Source organism: Cupressus sempervirens, chromosome 5 (assembly GCF_028749045.1).
Source record: "Cupressus sempervirens isolate cs-2001-9-10 chromosome 5, ASM2874904v1, whole genome shotgun sequence".
Lineage (NCBI taxonomy): Eukaryota > Viridiplantae > Streptophyta > Pinopsida > Cupressales > Cupressaceae > Cupressus > Cupressus sempervirens.
The window spans coordinates 722321464-722340600 of record NC_143122.1 but is presented as its reverse complement, the minus strand read 5'-3'; the positions used below and the strand labels follow the sequence as shown (position 1 = coordinate 722340600).

Here is a 19137-nt window from a genome sequence, read left to right as displayed (position 1 = left end):
TCAATTTGCTAGTTTTTTAGAAAATCATAACTAGACAGATAACATAGACAAAAACATAACCATTAGCAATAAGCAACTAACATAGAAAGGACAAGACAATAGGGAAAATATGATAGGCAAGGATGGAGAACATCTGAAAAATCAATATTATGCAGTTGAGAATTTGGATACTATGGGAAAGGTCTTGTAAGCGAATTAGACACCAGACTATAACAATAATAGTCCATATCTCTCTCTAAATATCCCTCCAACAACATCAGAGCAGTGGACCAACATTACAATTCACAAAAAAACAAACAAAAGGTCACTAAAATTTTGGCAAACATTAGAGAATAGAAGGAATCCCCTTGAAGATTTAGATTTAGAGAAGGCACAGGGAGGGGTTTGCAAGGGTTATACCAAAGATCACAACATCCCAGTAGAAGTGGAATCTATACTAAATATGATAAACTCAATAGAAACTAAAGATTAAGAATCCATCAAAGAATCAAAATTAGAAGGGAAAAATGAATTTGAAAATATACAATATTGGGAAGAATTTGGTATACTAGAAAATATGGGACAATATATAGAGGAGAGTGGAAGGAATGGAACTACAATCCTCAGTTTAGAAGGAATTATATCATAAGCAGTTGAAATAGAGGCAAGAGATCAAATTATCCAAGAACTAGAAGATGAAGAAGAAGACATGTGAATAGAGCTATCTCCTTCTACTACTGAAATTAATAATGTGAATATAAGTAAACTGGGAATTTCCATAAATCAGGATGGTCTAAAAGCTCCAAAATGTGGCAAGTCTAAAATGAAGAGGGGTAGAAAATCTCTAAAAGAACTGAGAGATGCAACGTGACAAGCTAAAAATCAGAAAAAGATTAGCAAGGTGTTAAATGCAGGGAAGGGGAAGGTCCTTCCCACAAAACAATGATGATCATGTCATGGAATGCTAGGGGACTCAACGCCCCTAGTAAGAAGCACTTATTGAAGTATAATCTGACATTATTTGAATTAGACTTAATACTAATCCAAGAAACCAAATTAAATAAAGCATAATGGGTTAAATTGGAAATGAAACTAAGAAAATGGAAAATAGATCTCATTGAGTCAAACGGGGCTTTGGGAGGAATCAAGATTATTTGGAATCCAAGAAAAAATAAATTCAGTAGATCAACCAAGAGTAAACATTAGATGAGAGGTACAATAAAAAACTTTAATTAGTTATCATCTACACTATTAAATAGTGTTTTTTTCTTATTTATTTAGCTTGATTAGCTATTATCTCTTTTGTTAACTCTTATTTTTAAATTTATTTATTTAACTTAATTAGTTTTTTTTTAGTTCAATAATAGGCCAAAGCCATGGTTGATTATCATTATTTGTTGTTGTTAATTATTATTTTATTAGTTAATTTCGGTAGATTCAAACCCAAGACCTCTTAAATAAGAGGATCACAATTTACTGTTGTGTTGTAGGCTCTTACCTTAATTAGTTATTATTGGTTGTTTATTTTTTAAAAATAAATATTATTTTATTTTAATTATAAATTATTTATAGTTTGATTTATTGAGATGAGATTTTATTTAATTTATAATTTATAATTTATCTCTAATTTAAATTCTTTTTTTTTATTTATTTAAAATTTAATTAGTTGTTATATCCACTTTTAACTCACATTTTTCTTTCTTTTATTTAACTTTTGATTTTTAAAATTGATTGAAATTTTAGTTTTTAAATTAATTTATTCTATTTTTAAAATTAGTTTAACTAATAAGATATTTGTGGGAGGAGTTGCAATTTTTAAAATATGTTTTTATATTTCTCATATTAATTTTTCATAACATATTTTTTTGATGGAGATTTTTTAAAATTACATTTTATTTATATATTTAAGCCAACATACTTTAAATTAGTTTAGTTTTTACTTTTTATAATTATTTTAGTCTATTTTTTACTATTCACTTTATAAGCATTTTTTTAGATGATAATTTATTTATTTATTTTTGATTGGTAAATGGTCGAAGCCTAGATTAATTATTGTTATTTATTATAATTAATTATTTTTACATGTTAAGCAAATTCGAACCCAAAACCTCTCACATGAGAGGCTCACAAGTTACCATTGTGTTGTAAGCTCTTGCCTTTAGATGATAATTTATTAGTATATGATAAATTAATTAAATGAATAATATTTATTTAGTTTATTGAAAGAATTAATTAATTTTTTAACTTAAATTTTAAACTAATTTTAATTTAATTTATGCACATTAAATTATAGTTTTAAAAACTATTAGTAAAAATCTATGGACTAATCGTTGCAAGCACAAAAGCTTGGAATTGCTAGTTTATAAAATAATTTTATTATCAAGCACCCATTGGCTTATCGTTACGAGCACAAAAACATGCAATTGCTAGCTATCTATTATTTTAAATAGATTATTTAGAATTTCAATTTATGATCTTTCATTTGTTGTTGGATTGTTTTACCATTACATCATGACATCTCATGTACCGTTGATATTCACATAGATTAGGAGATCAAACGTAAATATTATATTGCTTTGTTCATAAAAATATTTGTTCTCAAGTTTATTGTTTTCTTTCCTAGCAACAACCATTTTCATTATTGACTTTCCATTATATTTTTGTAGGCATGTGATTTTTCATACACCAACTCACAACCTTTTATTGATGTTGAAGCCAAAAATCATATTATATTGCTTTGTTCATAAAAATATTTGTTCTCAAGTTTATTGTTTTCTTTCCTAGCAACAACCATTTTCATTATTGACTTTCCATTATATTTTTGTAGGCATGTGATTTTTCATACACCAACTCACAACCTTTTATCGATGTTGAAGCCAAAAATCATTTCAGAATTACAATAATTCATGTAGGGTGACACATTTATTGGGTAGTGTTAATTGACATCAACTAAGTACGTCTACTATACTAATGGCTCATATATTTGTATAACTATTTTGTTGAAATCAAATGAGTTATTCTTCACTATTGAATAAATTTTAAAAAAATTGCATACCAAAGATCACAAAAAGACGATCATTGCAAAATTGGTGCCATGTCACAAATCAACGATCCTATCAACTGATTGTTATATGCACAAAAACATGTGACTATTAATAGGTATAACAAATGTTACACAAATTTCACAAAAGTTGAGGTGACGACCGAACTAATTTTTCAAACATGTTCATGTAAAACAACTATGTGATACTTAGATACATGTATATACAAACTATACAAACTTATAGTAATAGGTATAACAAATGTTACACAAATTTCACAAAAATCAAGGTGATGGCCGAGACTAATTTTTTGAACATGTTCATGTAAAACAACTCCTTGATACTTAGATACATGTATATACAAACTTATGGTTATGTACTAGATTACATACAAAGGTTTATACATACACGATAATTGCGGTATGGAGTCGTGAAAGACAATGTCTCTGCTGCATAGCCATTTCAGTCGTAAAATATAAATCATGGAAAAGGTAGAATATTCTTGTTATTATTTTTATTAAATAAAAATGTAGGAGTCTTCGACCGCATATCCTTAAAACAGAATCGCAAAATTCTCATTTACCCAAACCTGACAAACTAAATCGGGTTGATTGAGAATTCCATGTTTTCTTCTATGCACGAGTGGTCCGCTAGCACGATCTCTTTTCTCTAATTTCTCGCTGCTGATGTCCGACCACATAATTGTGAAAATACCCACTAATCTATATCTAGACAAGAGGGATTGTCTGAAACTTAAGTTGCATCTTCAAATGCAGTCCATTCCGGATTCTTTACTGTCTCGTGCACTGGTAGGTACTAAGTTATTGAATATGTTAGTGCTCAGTTGAATAATTTCATAGTTCATCGTCGTTGACCCTCTCATTGACCAGAACTAACCCAACCGAAATCAAGAGCGCTGATGCTCACTTGCACTTTTGCAGTTGGACATCGACACATCCTTAGAGAATCTCTGAAACCAATGACCTATAATATAGTCATTAATTTTAATAGGGAACAAAGGTTTTTTCACCGAAGTTCGTTTTCCTTGACAGAGTAGAGAAAAAATAAAGAATGTCCACCTCAGCGGTTGGTGTTCATGATGCCTCTGTGTATATGAACTGCATTTCCCACTTACCTATTTTGTCTGTTAAGTCCTATCATTCTTCTACACTATCGAGCTCCACGTGGGCTTCTGAAGTGGCAATTTCATCAGCATGGGGTCATCCAGTAAATGAGGTTAGATTCATTCCTCAAAACAACAAGAATGCCAGAAACATAATTTATAATTCGCTCGTGAGCAGTCTCGGCAGGATGGGTGGTAGTGGTTGGAGACACTACTTCAATCGGTTTGTGAGGTTGCACTGTGAGAGGATGCCCCTAATACCTATTGGGCCGGCATCCATTAGGGCTGATAATGGCTCTAATGGTGATGGGGATTCTACTGCCAGGCGAGTGGATGATAATGGAATTCGGACAAACTGCGGAGAAAGTTGTAAAAAGGTCCTGATTCTTATGAGTGACACAGGTGGCGGACACCGGGCTTCTGCAGAAGCCATTAAAGCTGCTTTTGAGCTAGAATTCGGTGACGAGTACAAGGTCAGTTTCTACTTTGTTCATTTGTGGACTAACATGATTTGAATTTTTTTTTCCCTGAATATGTTGTGACACCGAGGTTATAGGCCGTCTACATTCTTTTAATTTTAAACGTGGGTCACACTATAATGCACCCCTGCTTTGTTGCACCATAATCTTGCCACTTGTCCTCTGGTTGTATGCCTTAGGGTGGGGTTCTATGGAGGGGGCTTCCTAAAATAATTATTCTGTGAGTGCTGTTGAAATTTTTAGGTCTATTTTAAAGAAGATTTTTTCCATGCAGCTTGTATCCCAGTCTAGGTCTAATAGATTGTATTTTTTTGGCATGTATAGTAATAAATGTAAAATAAAAAAAAAAAATGGTAAACTTGAGATGATTGGTAAGAGGCAGAAAAAAATGTTAGCTAGTGGAGCAATTGCTAGTCTTCCAACTTTTCAATATGCTTAAATGTACAGTCATAAAAGGTAGGGACTTCTATTTTTGAAGAAAAATTCTAATTGATTTTTCATTTTAGTTTTAGTATTTTTTCTGTTTATATGTCAATGAAAGAGATGGACAAAAACTAGGCCACAAAGCTCACTAACGTCTAAAGCTGCTATTCCACTCTCCGTTAAAACCAAAAAGCAAGTTTACTAGAAACAAATCTAAAGGCAATCTATTATGTAGTTCAAAATTTTAGGAAATTTATTGAATGACTATAGTAGTCAACTATTTATGGTTGGAGTTTTGAAATCAAAATATGTTGTTTATGAGAGTCTTTACCTGTCTCAATTCATTACCATCCCGCTCCTCTTTAATATCTGCATTAGCCTCTGTATTATTATTGTTATCAGTAGCAGTATGGGTGGCCATGGCCAATGTCTCTATGGGCTGATTTTAAAGAAATTGCATGAGAACTTAACAGAATCAAGCAAATTTTCATTCCTAAAATTAGACATTAACTGGACCTTAGGATTGCCCAGAGTCTGCATTTTATTAACTAGATTGTTACATACCCAAATCTGAAAGCAATTTTGGAACAACACGGCTACTTTTAACCGGAGAAACAAGAAATGATTTCTAACAGCCTCATTATATACCAACCGTACCAGGTCCCAGAAATGTGTTGGGCTGTCACTCCTACAGTCACGGAAAGGAGAATGTTGCCTTTAATTGGGTTACCGGTATTATGTTAAGGGGAAGCAACTGTTGTTATTTACATCATTGACCTCTTGATTACCAAAGGCCTATCAAGAGAGACTATATGACCTGCAAAATGCTAATCATTTAGCTACTAAAGAATAACATAACTAGCTGCTAATCATTTAGCCATCTACTGTCAGTTCTCTCTCTGTTTGGAGTAGAATTTTTTCGGGTCTTAATCTGTGTTGGGTTTTTCCGAATTTTGTTCATGTTCTTTTCTTGCAGTGGATTGGTCCTGAATCCAATAAGGGTATGAAATCTATATGGGCCATTGTTCTGCCTCATATTCTGTGGGGAGTCTGGAAGGAGCGGAACAATCGTATCTTTAGAAAGAAAGTCCTCACACCAGATATTGTGTTTAAGAAAGCTAGCAGAGCTATTTGGTAAAATACAGGGACTGTAAGGACTTATTCTCTGGATGGGCATTATCCTCTTTGGGATCAGCTTTTGGTTAAGCTCAAGGGGTCTGCTTCCAAGGACAGAGATGCACCTTGAATTTTCCACCTATTGGTTGGGTCAAGATTAGTTTTGATGGGGTGGCTAAAGGTAATCCTGGGCCAGCTAGGTGTTGGGGAGTGTTAAGAGATGATAAGGGCCTGTATTTGGCAGCAGTGGCGCTCCCCTTGGGAATACAGACCAACCACCTTGTTTAGGTGATGGGAGCTTACTAAGCTTTGATTCTTGGCAAGAAACTGAACTGTTTGAAGGTGTGGATTGAAGGGGATTCTAATTACATCATTAGGTGCCTAAAGGGCCTAAGCAAACCTTCGTGGACCATTAGCAACTTAATTTCTTCCTCCTTGGATATTTTAAATTGATTTGAAAAAATTCACGTATCCCATGTTTATAGGTAAATTAACTCAATGACTGACTAGCTTGCCAATGAAGGGGTGAGAGCTGAGTCACTTGTGATGTGGTATGGTGAGCTGGATTTTAATTATGATGCAAAAGCCATCCTTAGCCTTGATTATACCCACAGAAAAGTGGGTTTTAACTCCACTGATTCCGATGAAGCTAAGAGTTGATAGTGTCATTATGATAATGGGTGATCGCAGTACTCATTGACAGATGGAATAATTATTACCCTAAGCTTTTGCATGCTTTCTGGGTGTTGAAGGATTTGTTTGGCTTTTTAATATCCAAATTTGGCAATTACAGGAACTCTTTCTATCCGAGGAGTTTCATATTTTGTGTTTTTTGTGTGGTGAGTGAGTGTTTCCTGTGTAGAATGGAAGGAAATAGGAAAAGGTTCAAGTTTATGGCCTACAATGAGTGGAGGAAGAGGCTGAGGGTTTGGAAGCTTATGAAGAATGGTAATGTTATTGGGTTATTGGAAAGTCTCCATGGCTGTAACCCTTCAATTATGAGGATGTTCAATAAAAAGTGGCGCAATGGGAGTATGAACATTTGTGGGAGGAATTTTACTATTGACAAAGGGGTCATTGTGGTGGTTACTGGGCTCTCGAGAGATGGTTTGAAGTTTTACACAGACAACAAAACTACTAGGGCCGTTGTGAAGCATTCTCCCAAGGAGGAGGATGAGAGAGAGAAGTTGGCTAATGTCAACAAAAATTACTTCTCGCTTGGGGTGTTAAAAATATATGGAGATGGGTGCTCTTTGCCATTATGGACTATTTCACTTTGGATGGTCAGTTCATGCGTGTTTATAGCTACCATTTTGTTCTTCTCAACCACTTCCGCCATGGGGAGAAAGTATATTTTGTATAGCTCTATGAGTGCTAGTATTTGTTGATACAGGTAGTAACCTGATCCTTCATGAGGGCCTTATGGTGCTTATATATGAATATTATAAAATGCATATTGTGGAGTGCCCTATGATTGAAGAGGTTGATTCGGATGAGAACTTTGGAGAAGGGGATGATGAGGATGAGGATTCCGAGATAGAGGCTGAGGGGGATTTTGATACCCCTAAGAAGAAGGGTTTTTTTGGCAAGAGGAAAAGGAATTTAACAGTCCCTCTTCCTCCTTTGATGCTAAGTAGAATAAGAAGACTCTAAGCTTAGTGGTAGGATGAAGAAGCAAATTGTAGAAGGTTCTGAGAGCTAGTCGTCTAGGGAAGAGACCAAAGGTGATTACGGGTTAGATACTGAAGCAAATGTTGGCATGGAGACCCCCAATGTAATGAAATAACTTGCATAATAGAAGAAATAATATAAAGTAATATATAGATACTTGATAATAAATGAGAGTAATGGGCCACTTCGAGCGGGCAACCTCCAAATATCTCCAATGAGAACACATTTCACAATATGATCTTGAAATAAGACTCACAACCTCCTATATATACCTAATTATGCTTAGGCTGAATAGACACAACCCTACATAACACCTAGATTGACCTACCTACCTAAATAATATTATATTGATGATAACATGACTTAATTAAGGATTAAGATAGCCACAAGTTGACTATTCATAACCCCATATGCACCAATATTAAGGGCGTAGCATGCCCCCTTTCTTGAAAGAAGCATTGTCCTCAATCCTAACCAAGTGTGGATTCTTTTGAATGAACTCCTTATCCTCCCATGTGGCCTCTTCAACTAGTAAACTCTTCCATTGGATGAGATACTGGGTGAGGATTCTATTCCTCAGCTTCTTCGTGCGTGTCTGAAGAATGTACTCTGGTTCCAAAATTATTCTTCCTTCTTCATCAAGCTCTGGTAGCACTGTTTGAGTAGGAATATTTTGCCCAATTACCTTCTTCAAATAAGAAACATGAAAAATTGGATGTATCTCTGTTGTTGGTGGCAACTCAAGCTTGTAGGCAACACTACCAATCTTTTGCATGATTTGGTATGGTCCATAATATCTTGGAGACAACTTATTATTCTTTTTTTGTTGCTTCATTGAGATTTGTTTATAAGGCCACAATCTCAAGAAGACCCAATCCCCAATTTCAAAATTTCTTTCACTACAATGTTGGTCCGCTTGTTGTTTCATTCGATTTTGTGCCATAGTTAAATTCTCCTTGAGTCCTAAAAGTACTTGTTGTTGATGAAGCAAGTGGTCCTCTATTACTTGAACTCTTGGTGACACCTTTAATGATGATGTGATGAAAGGAGGATGATATCCATAAATTGCCAAAAATGGAGACATTTTTGATGAGCTATGAAAAGAAGTATTGTACCACCATTTTGCAAGAGGTAGCTAATCTACCCATTGAGATTGTTTCTCTGAAGTGAAACAACATAGATATCTTTCCAAAATTTTGTTAACAACCTCAGTTTGCCCATGTGATTGAGGATGTTATGAAGAACTATGAGGCAATTGTGTACCCAAACATGAGAATAAATCTTTCCAAAAGTGACTTGTAAAGATAGGATTACGATCACTAACATTAACCTTAGGTGTACCATGTAGCTTTTGGATATTCTCCAAGAAAACTTTTGCCACTATACTGGATGTGATAATGCAATGAAATGTGCATATTTAGTGAGGCGATCAACTACTACCATGATGATATTATAACCTTTAGATTTGGGAAGCCTTGTGATGAAGTCCATCGATACCTCTTCCCAATGTTGGCTAGGAATAGATAAAGGCTGCAGGAGACCTAGTGTCTTAATCGTTTCCCCCTTATTTCTTTGACAAACCAAACATTCAACCACAAATTTTTGAACATCACCTTTTAACCTTTCCCAAAAAAAATCTTGCTTGACCCGATGATGTCTTCAAAAATTCTGAATGACCACCAATTGAGGACTCATGTAGTTCTTTGAGAATCTTGTGTTTAAGAGCGGAATTCTTGTAGAGATGCAAGTGCTCTTTATACCAAAGAATATCCCTCTTTAAACAAAACTTATTTGAACTACTAGGGTCACTTTTTATTTGTTGGATGAGATTACTTGTTGCAACATCATTTTACCACTCTGCTTTGGCTTCTACCATCCAATCTGCTTGTTATATTGAAAGGGCACACAATAGGGCTTCATCTTTTTCATCCTTCTTGGAAAGTGCATCGGCCATTGTTGCAACATCATTTTACCACTCTGCTTTGGCTTCTACCATCCAATTTGCTCATTATATTGAAAGGGCACACAATAGGGCTTCATCTTTTTCATCCTTCCTGGAAAGTGCATCGGCCGCAATATTTTCCTTCCCTTTCTTGTATACAATTTCAAAGTCATATCCCAACATCTTAGTGACCCATTTGTGTTGGTCTTTTGAAGATAGTCTTCGTTCCAAAAAATATTTTAGGCTATCATGATCTATCTTAACCTTGAAGTGTCGACCCATTAAATAAGGCCTCCATTTTTTAACTCCATGAAGGATTGCTAGCATTTCTTTCTCATAAATAGGTTTGAGTTGATTTTACCTTTTAATTGACGACTCTCAAAAGCAATTGGTCGACCTTCTTGCACGAGAACTGCTCCTATCCCATTTCCAGAAGCATCACATTCCACAATGAATTCCTTGGTGAAGTTTGGAGTGGTAAGCATTGGAGTTGTACACATAGCCTTCTTCAATTGCTCAAATGCTACATTAGCAGATTCATTCCAATGAAAAAAATCCTTCTTCAATAGAGTGGTGAGGGGTGCTACTATACGACCATAATTCTTCACGAGTCTTCTTTAGTACCTTGTCAATCTCAAGAAACCCCTAAGCTTCTTAACGGTTTTTGGAATAGGCCATTCCATGATAGCCTTAATTTTGTTAGGGTCCACCTTTACTCCTCCATATGAAACTATGTGTCCCAAATTCTCCACCTCCTTAAGACCAAAAGCACACTTGGATGGCTGAGCATAGAGTTGATGATCTTTGAGTAATTGTAATGCTTGATCTACATGCTGCAAATGTTCTTCCCAAGTCTTGCTATAAATTAATATATCATCAAAAAACACTAACACAAACTTTCTTAGGAACTTCTAAAAAATGTAATTCATCAAACTTTGGAATGTAGATGGTGCATTGGTAAGACCGAATGGCATCACCAAAAATTCATAATGACCCTCATGAGTTCGAAATGCTGTCTTACAAATGTCTTCCTCAATTCGAATTTGGTGATAACCCAATCTAAGATCTAACTTGGTAAAATACATAGCTCCATTTAATTCATCTAGAAGATCATCGATAACTGGAATAGGAAACTTATCTTTAATGGTGTACTTGTTGAGCACTCTATAATTTGGACAAATGTGCCTAGTTTCATCCTTCTTATGCACCATCACAACAGGTGAGGAGTAAGCACTTTGGCTATGCCTAATAATTCCTGCCTCTAGCATTTCGTAAACAAGTTTTTCTATCTCACTTTTTGGTAGGTGTGGGTACCTATAAGGCCTGATGTTTGGTGGCTGGCTCCTTGGAACTAGTTGTATGGCATGGTCATCATCCCTCTTAGGAGGAAGTCCTTTAGGCATATCTCCAAGAATCATCCCTCTTAGGAGGAAGTCCTTTAGGCATATCTCCAAGAATCACCGAGTGACGATCAATTATTGCTTGTAAATTTGGATGAATAAGAGCATTAGATTGAGAGACTTCTAATGAACATAGCTGGGCCACAAATCCATCCGCTCCTTTCTTAAGAAACTTTTGCATTTGATGAGAGCTTACCATTTGTGGGGATTTTGCCTTCAATCCCCTTAGCTCCACTACCTTTCCTTTTGATTGAAATCACATGAATAGTATTTGGAAGTTCATCTCAGTTGTTCCCAATGTAGTAAGCCATCGTACTCCCAAAACAATAACTGGCGCACCCATGGATATTGCATACATTGGGGTATCAAGTTGATAATCTCCCATGGATAATTTGATGCTATAACACTTCCCTAAACAACTAACTGTGCCCCCATCTGCAATCAAAACTTGAAATTCTGGGGCTGGATATATAAAACAATTTAGAAGAGTTGCTAACTTTTTGTTGATGAAATTATGAGTACTACCTAAATCGATCAACACTGTTACTTTCTGCTTCTTTAAGAAACCCACTACCTTGAGAGTTTGTGGTGCACTGAAACCCGAAAGTGCATGACAAGAAATGATTGGTTGAGAATCATGTGATTCGTCCCTTGACTCCCTATCCTCCTCTAATATGGGATCATCCTCTTCTTCCTCACTTGGACCTTCAATATAGAACAATTTCTTTTCACTACATTTATGTCCTCGAGTATATTTGCTATCACAATTGAAACACAACCCTTTTGCTCTTTTCTCCTCAATTTGTTGTGGAGTCAGCCTAGTAGGTTGAGGAAGATAGGGTGTTGAATAACCTTTTTCTCTTGTCACATTAGCCCCTTGCTTTCTAGGAATCAAGAACTCCTCCTCTACCCTGCGTGCCAATATAAAAGACTCATTTACTGAGCTAGAACTAAACATGTGTACCTCATGCTGAATGTGATCCTTGAGACCACCCAAGAATAAATCATTCAAGTTCTTCTCTGTAATTGTATCGATTCTTAAGGATAGATTTTGGAATTTTTGAATATAATCCTTAACTGATCCTATTTGTTGAAGCTTAGCAAGCTGGCTAAAGAAGTTTTTTGTCACACTATTGCTATATTGTGCTTGGAGTTCTTTTGTAAAAATTGACCATGATACGGTGAGACCCTTTTTCCTCCTATTAGCATAAAAAAGCCAACGATACCAAATGAATTGATTTGGTTCTAGATATAAGGAAGCCATCGTGACCTTTTGTCCATATGGGGTTTGATGTACCTCAAAAAAATTCTCCTTTTGATTTATCCATTTTAGAGGATCCTTACCATCAAATTTGCGCATATCCACATTGGAAAAAAATTCCTAGATCCCATAGGAATATTAAAATTTGTGGCATTATTAGTTGACTTGAAGGTTTCACTTTGATTGCTTGAGAACTCCTTCCTTGTTTCATTCATATAGGTGCTTAACATGCTTCGTATATCTGATATATCTCCTCGTAGGTCACACATATCCCTCTTAACCTCTTCCTGGAACGAACTTATTTCCTCATTGGGATTACTATCTTTTGTTGTTTCCCAATCTTGATAAGAGGATTTCGCCGGTGTGGTAGCATTTTTTTTGCCTCTTGTTGGAGGCCTGCCTCGTCATGATGGAAACCAATATTTTTGAAATAAATCACACAAATGAAATGCAAATTTTCTGATTTTTTAATTTTTTTTTTATTGTAACTTACTAGGGCCAAGATACGCAAAAATTAGCAAATTTGCTGCCTTGAGAGCAAATTTTCCTAATTTTGTAATAACTTGCTTATTTTTGCTTCAATTTCTCCAAGCTTTGAAATGTAGGCTCCTCTACTATGTATTCAAAAACCCAATACAAGTTACACTCCAATTCGGTAGGATGTGAGAGATATGTAGATCTCAATAAGTTGTCTAGAAATAGTAATTCTCCAATAATTTGCTCAAATTTGCTCCAATTCCTTTGAATTTTGGACTATAGCTTCTTTAATATGGTCTTCAAAAACCCTTTAAAAATCTTCGAAAAATTCGCTAAAATCTGAAAGTTATGCTCTTCCCAAAATTGCCCCAAAATTGAGAAAAAGTCTTGCCTCTATGGTGCCAAGATCATGCTCTGATACCATTTATAATGAAATAACTTGAACAATAGAAGAAATAATATAAAATATTATATAAATACTTGATAAGAAATGAGAGTAATAGGCCACTTCGAGGGGGCAACCTCCAAATATCTCCAATGAGAACACACTTCACAATATGATCTTGAAATAAGACTCCCAACCTCCTATATATACCTAATTATGCTTAGGCTGAATAGACACAACCCTACATAACACCTAGGCCGACCTACCTACCTAAATAATATTATAATAATGATAACATGACTTAATTAAGGATTAGGACAGCCACATGTTTACTATTCATAACCTTATATACACCAATATTAAGGGCGTAGCACCCAATAAGTCTCCCAAGCACTCACCCCCTAGGGCTGATAGTAAAGGCATGGTTTTTTCTCAAGCGCCTTCCCTTCCTTCTGTTTTCCCATTGGTGACCCCCTAGGGCTGATAGTAAAGGCATGGTTTTTTCTCAAGCGCCCTTCCCTTCCTTCTATTTCCCCGTTGGTGACCATGACTTTTCAGGATGGGCCACCTCAGACTTCTGTAGGCACAGATGCTGGGAAGGTCAGGGGTGGTGATATTTCTCAGAATGTGACTGGTATCCGTATTGGGGAAGGGGAGAGTCTTAGTGCCTTGGATAACTTCAGTAAAGTTGAGGTCTTTGGTGTTCTTCAGGAGCCCAACGATGGTGCTTTGAGGTTTTATAAGATCATTAAGTGGGTTTTCCACCAAGTCAAGGAAATCAAAACTAAACAAAGGACTTTCTCCTCCAAACAGGAGTTTTTGGAAGTGCTGGGTGTGGGAAAGAACACCTTGTTCTCTGATACTGTGAAAGAGCACCTAAACTATTGGTGATGCAGAAGCTATGATGGTGCATTATGACAAGAGGCTTGAGGCGGTGGATGGGAGGATTGCTGGTTTGGAAGACTCCTCAAAGAAGATTGGGGAGCAAAGCTATAAAATATTGAAAGCCTCCACTGAGCACTTGAACATCCTGGTTAGCAAGCTGGAATAGGTCAGTGAAGAAAAGGCCATTGTTCATGTTGAGGACATGAAGGATAACAGTCTTGAGGGCCTGGCTGGACCTGGGAAGAGGACAACACTAAGAAGAAGGAGGCTCTTAAAACCAATAAGGATATCGAGGACATCAGGGTTGCTGCTGATAAAAATTAAAATGTCTCACCTGGAGCTTGAAGCTGCTGCGCTTCTCAAGAACTTTGCTTAACTTTTTTTTTCTGTTCTGTTTTGCTGTCTTTCTGCTGGCCCTTGGCTAGTTTTTGACTTTTTGCTGGTCTTTTGTTTGTTCCTGCTAGTGTTTGTTTTGGGTGTCTAGTTTTTGTTTCGTGGTGCTGTTCTTTAATGCTCATATCTATGTAACTCCTATGTAAATGGGTTTTGGGTCCCTAAAACCTGTTTTCCCCGTAATAAAAAAAACCTAACTAGATTTATTGATCAAGATAGACTGAGTGCAACAGCTTTTGACTTAGAAATCCTTTTAAGTTAAAAAATATGACTGGACTCACAAATCAATATTTAAGTCTGGGCCTTGCTGCTTTCTTGTGCTGCATTATAATAATTTAGGATTTTCAAAGCAACCTGCCGTTGATTTGCTTTCATGGTGAGAGGCTACCTAAAGCCCTGATAAGTATTCATTGTTTACTTACTCTGCTTATATGTGTTGTACTTGATTATTTTTTGCTTATAGTTATTTTTTCTGTTTTATGTTCTTCGCACTTAGTGCAGTCCAATGGGATAATTTTAGTGATAAAATCATGCAGGTATTTGTGTCAGACTTATGGAAAGATCACACCCCTTGGCCATTCAATCAAATACCAAGGAGCTACAGCTTTTTGGTGAAGCATGAGACACTCTGGAAAGTCACCTTCCATGGAACTGCACCACGCATTATACATCAAACAAATTTAGCAGCAACATCTGCCTTTATTGCCAGGTTATTGTCCCAGTTGCCAGAGGACTCGTCTTGGTGCAAAAAAGCTGGGTGATATTGTCTGCAAACTGAGGGAACTTTTATAGAAATATTGCAAATATGCTACTGAATTGTTTCTTTGTGCTATTTTTTGGGCTATATGCAAACAACTATTCAAGTTGGAAGTCTGAAGAATTAATTGATTCTGAAAAATTGTCTGCTGTCTTCTTAAGCATATTTGCTTGGTTATTTTACATGCTTATATTTTAACGGTATATTTGTATAATATATATAATGAATGGTGGTTATGCATTCTTATAGTGGAATCCTGAAACCAGGCCACCATGAACAGGAAACCACATATCTTCTTATTAATCTAAATCCGCTCACATTGAAAGGATAACTTTATTGGCTTGCTATGCCAATTCCAAATTGTCCCCATCAATTAATTTGTCTGTTAATTTTTAATTTCAAATGTAGTTGATTTTAAAACATGTTTGTTTTCATGTTTTTGGGTTTATTTTGTCCTTGTTTAACATATTAGTCGTCAGAGCATACTAAAGGATATCTCAGATGAACTTATTTGACTATATAGGTAGTGAATTGATCATTATATTTGCACTTGTCAGGCGTGAACGTTATTTTACAAATAGTAGCCTCTTTTCTTTGTGCATCATTACGTAGTGTTTGAATAGAATGCAAGGTTAAGTGTATATTTTTAATATGTGCCTGATCAATCTATTTGTATTCATTGTAAAATATTTATCTAATATGAACATTTCTTCACAGAGAAGTGGCAAGAGGTTTGATGAAGTACCAACCTGATATTATTGTAAGTGTACATCCTTTAATGCAGCATGTTCCACTTCGAGTTTTAAAGTCCAAAGGTCTTCTTAAAAAGATATTATTCACCACAGTCATCACAGATTTGAGCACCTGTCATCCGACATGGTAGGTTGCTGCATTTATATCCTGAAATACAATTTAAGTACTATAGTTTTGCGTCTTGAGACTATACTAGTCTTTTGAGATACTGTGCTAGCTTTATGTCTTATATAAACAAATCAGACCATTTTATTAATAATTTCAATGTTCAATGAACATTATTTTAGCTTTCAATGCTGGATTACCTTACTTATGCTCGTCTTTATAGGTTCCATAAGCTTGTAACTAGATGCTACTGTCCAACACCTGAGGTTGCAAGAAGAGCATCAAAGGCAGGTTTGCAGCCTTCACAAATACGTGTTTATGGGCTGCCTGTACGACCATCATTTTGCAAGGCTATTAGATCTAAGGTCATCATTGTCTTGTTTCAATGTGTGATTGATTCTTTGTTTAGCTTTTGCCTTGGTGGCGTTTTCTTGCCTTGCTTAACTTGATTTTAAATTCTTAATAGGAAATCAAAAGTCCAATTTCCAGTTATTCACTTTTTACATTCATGGTGATTTAGGATGAGCTTAGAAGGGATTTAGGAATGGATGAGGATTTACCTGCAGTCTTATTGATGGGAGGAGGAGAAGGCATGGGGCCTGTCGAGAAAACAGCTCGGGCTCTTGGAGAAACTCTATATAATGAGAAGTTAGGAGAGCCTATTGGTCAACTTATTGTTATTTGTGGCCGTAATCGAAAGCTTGCAAAAAAGTTGCAGTCCATTCAATGGAAGATGCCAATACAGGTATTCCATTGCAAATTTGCAGTATTTTTGGATTGTTAATTTTACTTTAATTGCCAACTAAGGCTATTGTTTACTACTGGATGCAATTCCTTTTCTGCCATGAAATTTTTAATATCCAAAAGTGGGGCCGTGGTATATTGGAAAAAAATATTAGTTAATAGCATACACTTTCAGCTGAGGGGATCCCTTAAAAATAGTTGATTGCATTTTGGAAGGTTTTCTTTTTTATGAGGATTGTAATCTTTGCAGTAAAAATTACTTAAAGGGTAAACACAATTGACAAGTTGTGTTTGATTAATAAGTTTAAAGTTCTGTTCATTACATAGTCTAGGCTCACCTTGAAGGCCCTTTGGATATCTAAAAAGAAATATAGCATTAGAAAGCAGTTCCTTTTTCTTGTCAGACATTGGTAAGTTTACTTGTCTTTTTGGCCACTCTAGTTCTTGTTAATATTCAAGTATGAAGTGCTACCAAGGACAGTGAAAGTACTTTGGACTGTTTTTTCTTTTTGTGAGGCAGGAGAGATGACAATGATATAAGGGATTGCAGACTATTCCTGTGAAACTGATAGTAACCAGAGATGAAACAATTTTGGAAGCATTTTTATGACTTTTGGCTGATAAAATAAAATGGTCATTTTCTGATATAATTAAATGGAGAAGCATAATTTGTTTGGCAGATGTTTTAGCAGTACCCCAGCGGGGGGAATCCCTTGTCAAATCAATTACAATAAAGGTTATTCAGTCCAAAAGGATGAAAACTGGAGCAGCTCTAGGTGACAATGCTGTTGTTTGTGTTTCACTACAGTACTTCATGTTTTAATTGTTCTTGCTGTTGTTTTCTCGGAAAACCTAGATCTGATTGCTGTTCTTTTCTTTTATTGCTATACCTAATTTCACTTTCAGCTCAATTAGGTAGAGCTAGAAAAACATTTGCAACTAAAAATGGAAGTTACATATTTGATTCTGCTATGTGTTTGTTATTTCAAAAGAATTGCTATCAAGTGAGTTCCAGATCTATTCTGCAAATGTTTTATTGGAGAGAAGATTATACACAACTTTGCATAAAATACTGATCTTCTATTTATAATCTCAAAGGTATAGTGTCCCACACAAGCCGTGGGAGTAACTGATTTAATGCAATATAAGATGAAAATATATTTTTTTAGCAGAAAAGCATATGAAAGGAATAGGTAAAGAAACAGTGATAACAGTGATTTATGATTTATAACATCTCATAACAATGATATTAAATATGTAAATGAATACCATGAAGCACAATGCAAAGCAGTAAAAAAGATGCAGGTACAGTCACAACAATTAAGACAGTAAAATACTTGATCACAAATCAGGGATACAAAGAGGACATTAACAAGTTGAAGATCATCACAATGACATTCACAGATTTTGTGGAAGAACCTAAAATGCAGAGAAGGGAACACATTTTTGAATCAAACGGTACCAGATGTAAGGTTGTATTGCTCATTGTCATAGAGCTGATAGAATGCAATGGTGCATTATGACCCTAGTTGGAAAAATTGGCAAAAAGCTCAGGAAGTTTAAAAAAAACTTAAAATTAGAAATGCATATTTTTATGCAAAATTCAACGATAAGATGCATCCAATGAGCTAATTAATGAGATCACAAAAGAAACAAACTGAGTTTAGACATATATAAATCCAAAGTGGGTACAAAATTGCATTTTCATTCTGAATGCTGATGGCTGGAAGCTAAATGGTAAATAGTTTCTATAAAACTAAAAATAAATACATCACTATAATTACATCTTCCTCTTCCCAGCTCTACATGCAAAAATTGGAGAGGAACTACAGGGTCTAGTCCTAGAAGTAGAACCCTGCACTGGGAGTGACTGTGCTTCCTCACTTGGCATCTTTGCTGATGTGTGTGACTTGCTCTCCATCCTAGATGTAGCTCCTTCTAACATTGCTAATGATTCCTCATTTAACTCCTCATTGTCCTTGTCCTCAATGTCATCCAATGTGAAACCAAATCCACCCCCTTCTCCTGCATTGCTTGCCTCCTCCAAATCGATGATGTCATCCTTTGTAAACAATGGAGGCTGCTCCTGTGTCGTCCAATCATTGTAATGATCTATCATCCAAATCAATTGGACCAGCTGGTGCTTCTTGTGCCCTTGTTATGTGCAACCAAAGATTATATTGCACATAGACAAGGTCATTGA

General features: G+C 35.6%; 1 protein-coding gene across 2 annotated transcripts in view; it reads left to right on the top strand.

Moving 5' to 3' along the window:
* The first annotated feature begins 3527 nt into the window (after nucleotides 1-3527).
* Nucleotides 3528-19137, top strand: part of LOC149558024 (putative monogalactosyldiacylglycerol synthase, chloroplastic) — a 160262-nt gene continuing 144652 nt past the window's right edge. The window contains exons 1-6 of one of the 2 annotated variants that reach the window (XM_089832462.1): nucleotides 3528-3829; nucleotides 3962-4616; nucleotides 15112-15284; nucleotides 16050-16211; nucleotides 16414-16555; nucleotides 16711-16935. In XM_089832462.1, the coding sequence (XP_089688588.1) occupies nucleotides 4092-4616; nucleotides 15112-15284; nucleotides 16050-16211; nucleotides 16414-16555; nucleotides 16711-16935 (1227 nt within the window). In that variant the 5' untranslated portion in view covers nucleotides 3528-3829; nucleotides 3962-4091. Of the gene's footprint in view, nucleotides 4617-15111; nucleotides 15285-16049; nucleotides 16212-16413; nucleotides 16556-16710; nucleotides 16936-19137 lie in introns of both variants that reach the window. The other variant, XM_089832464.1, reaches the window with a different exon arrangement.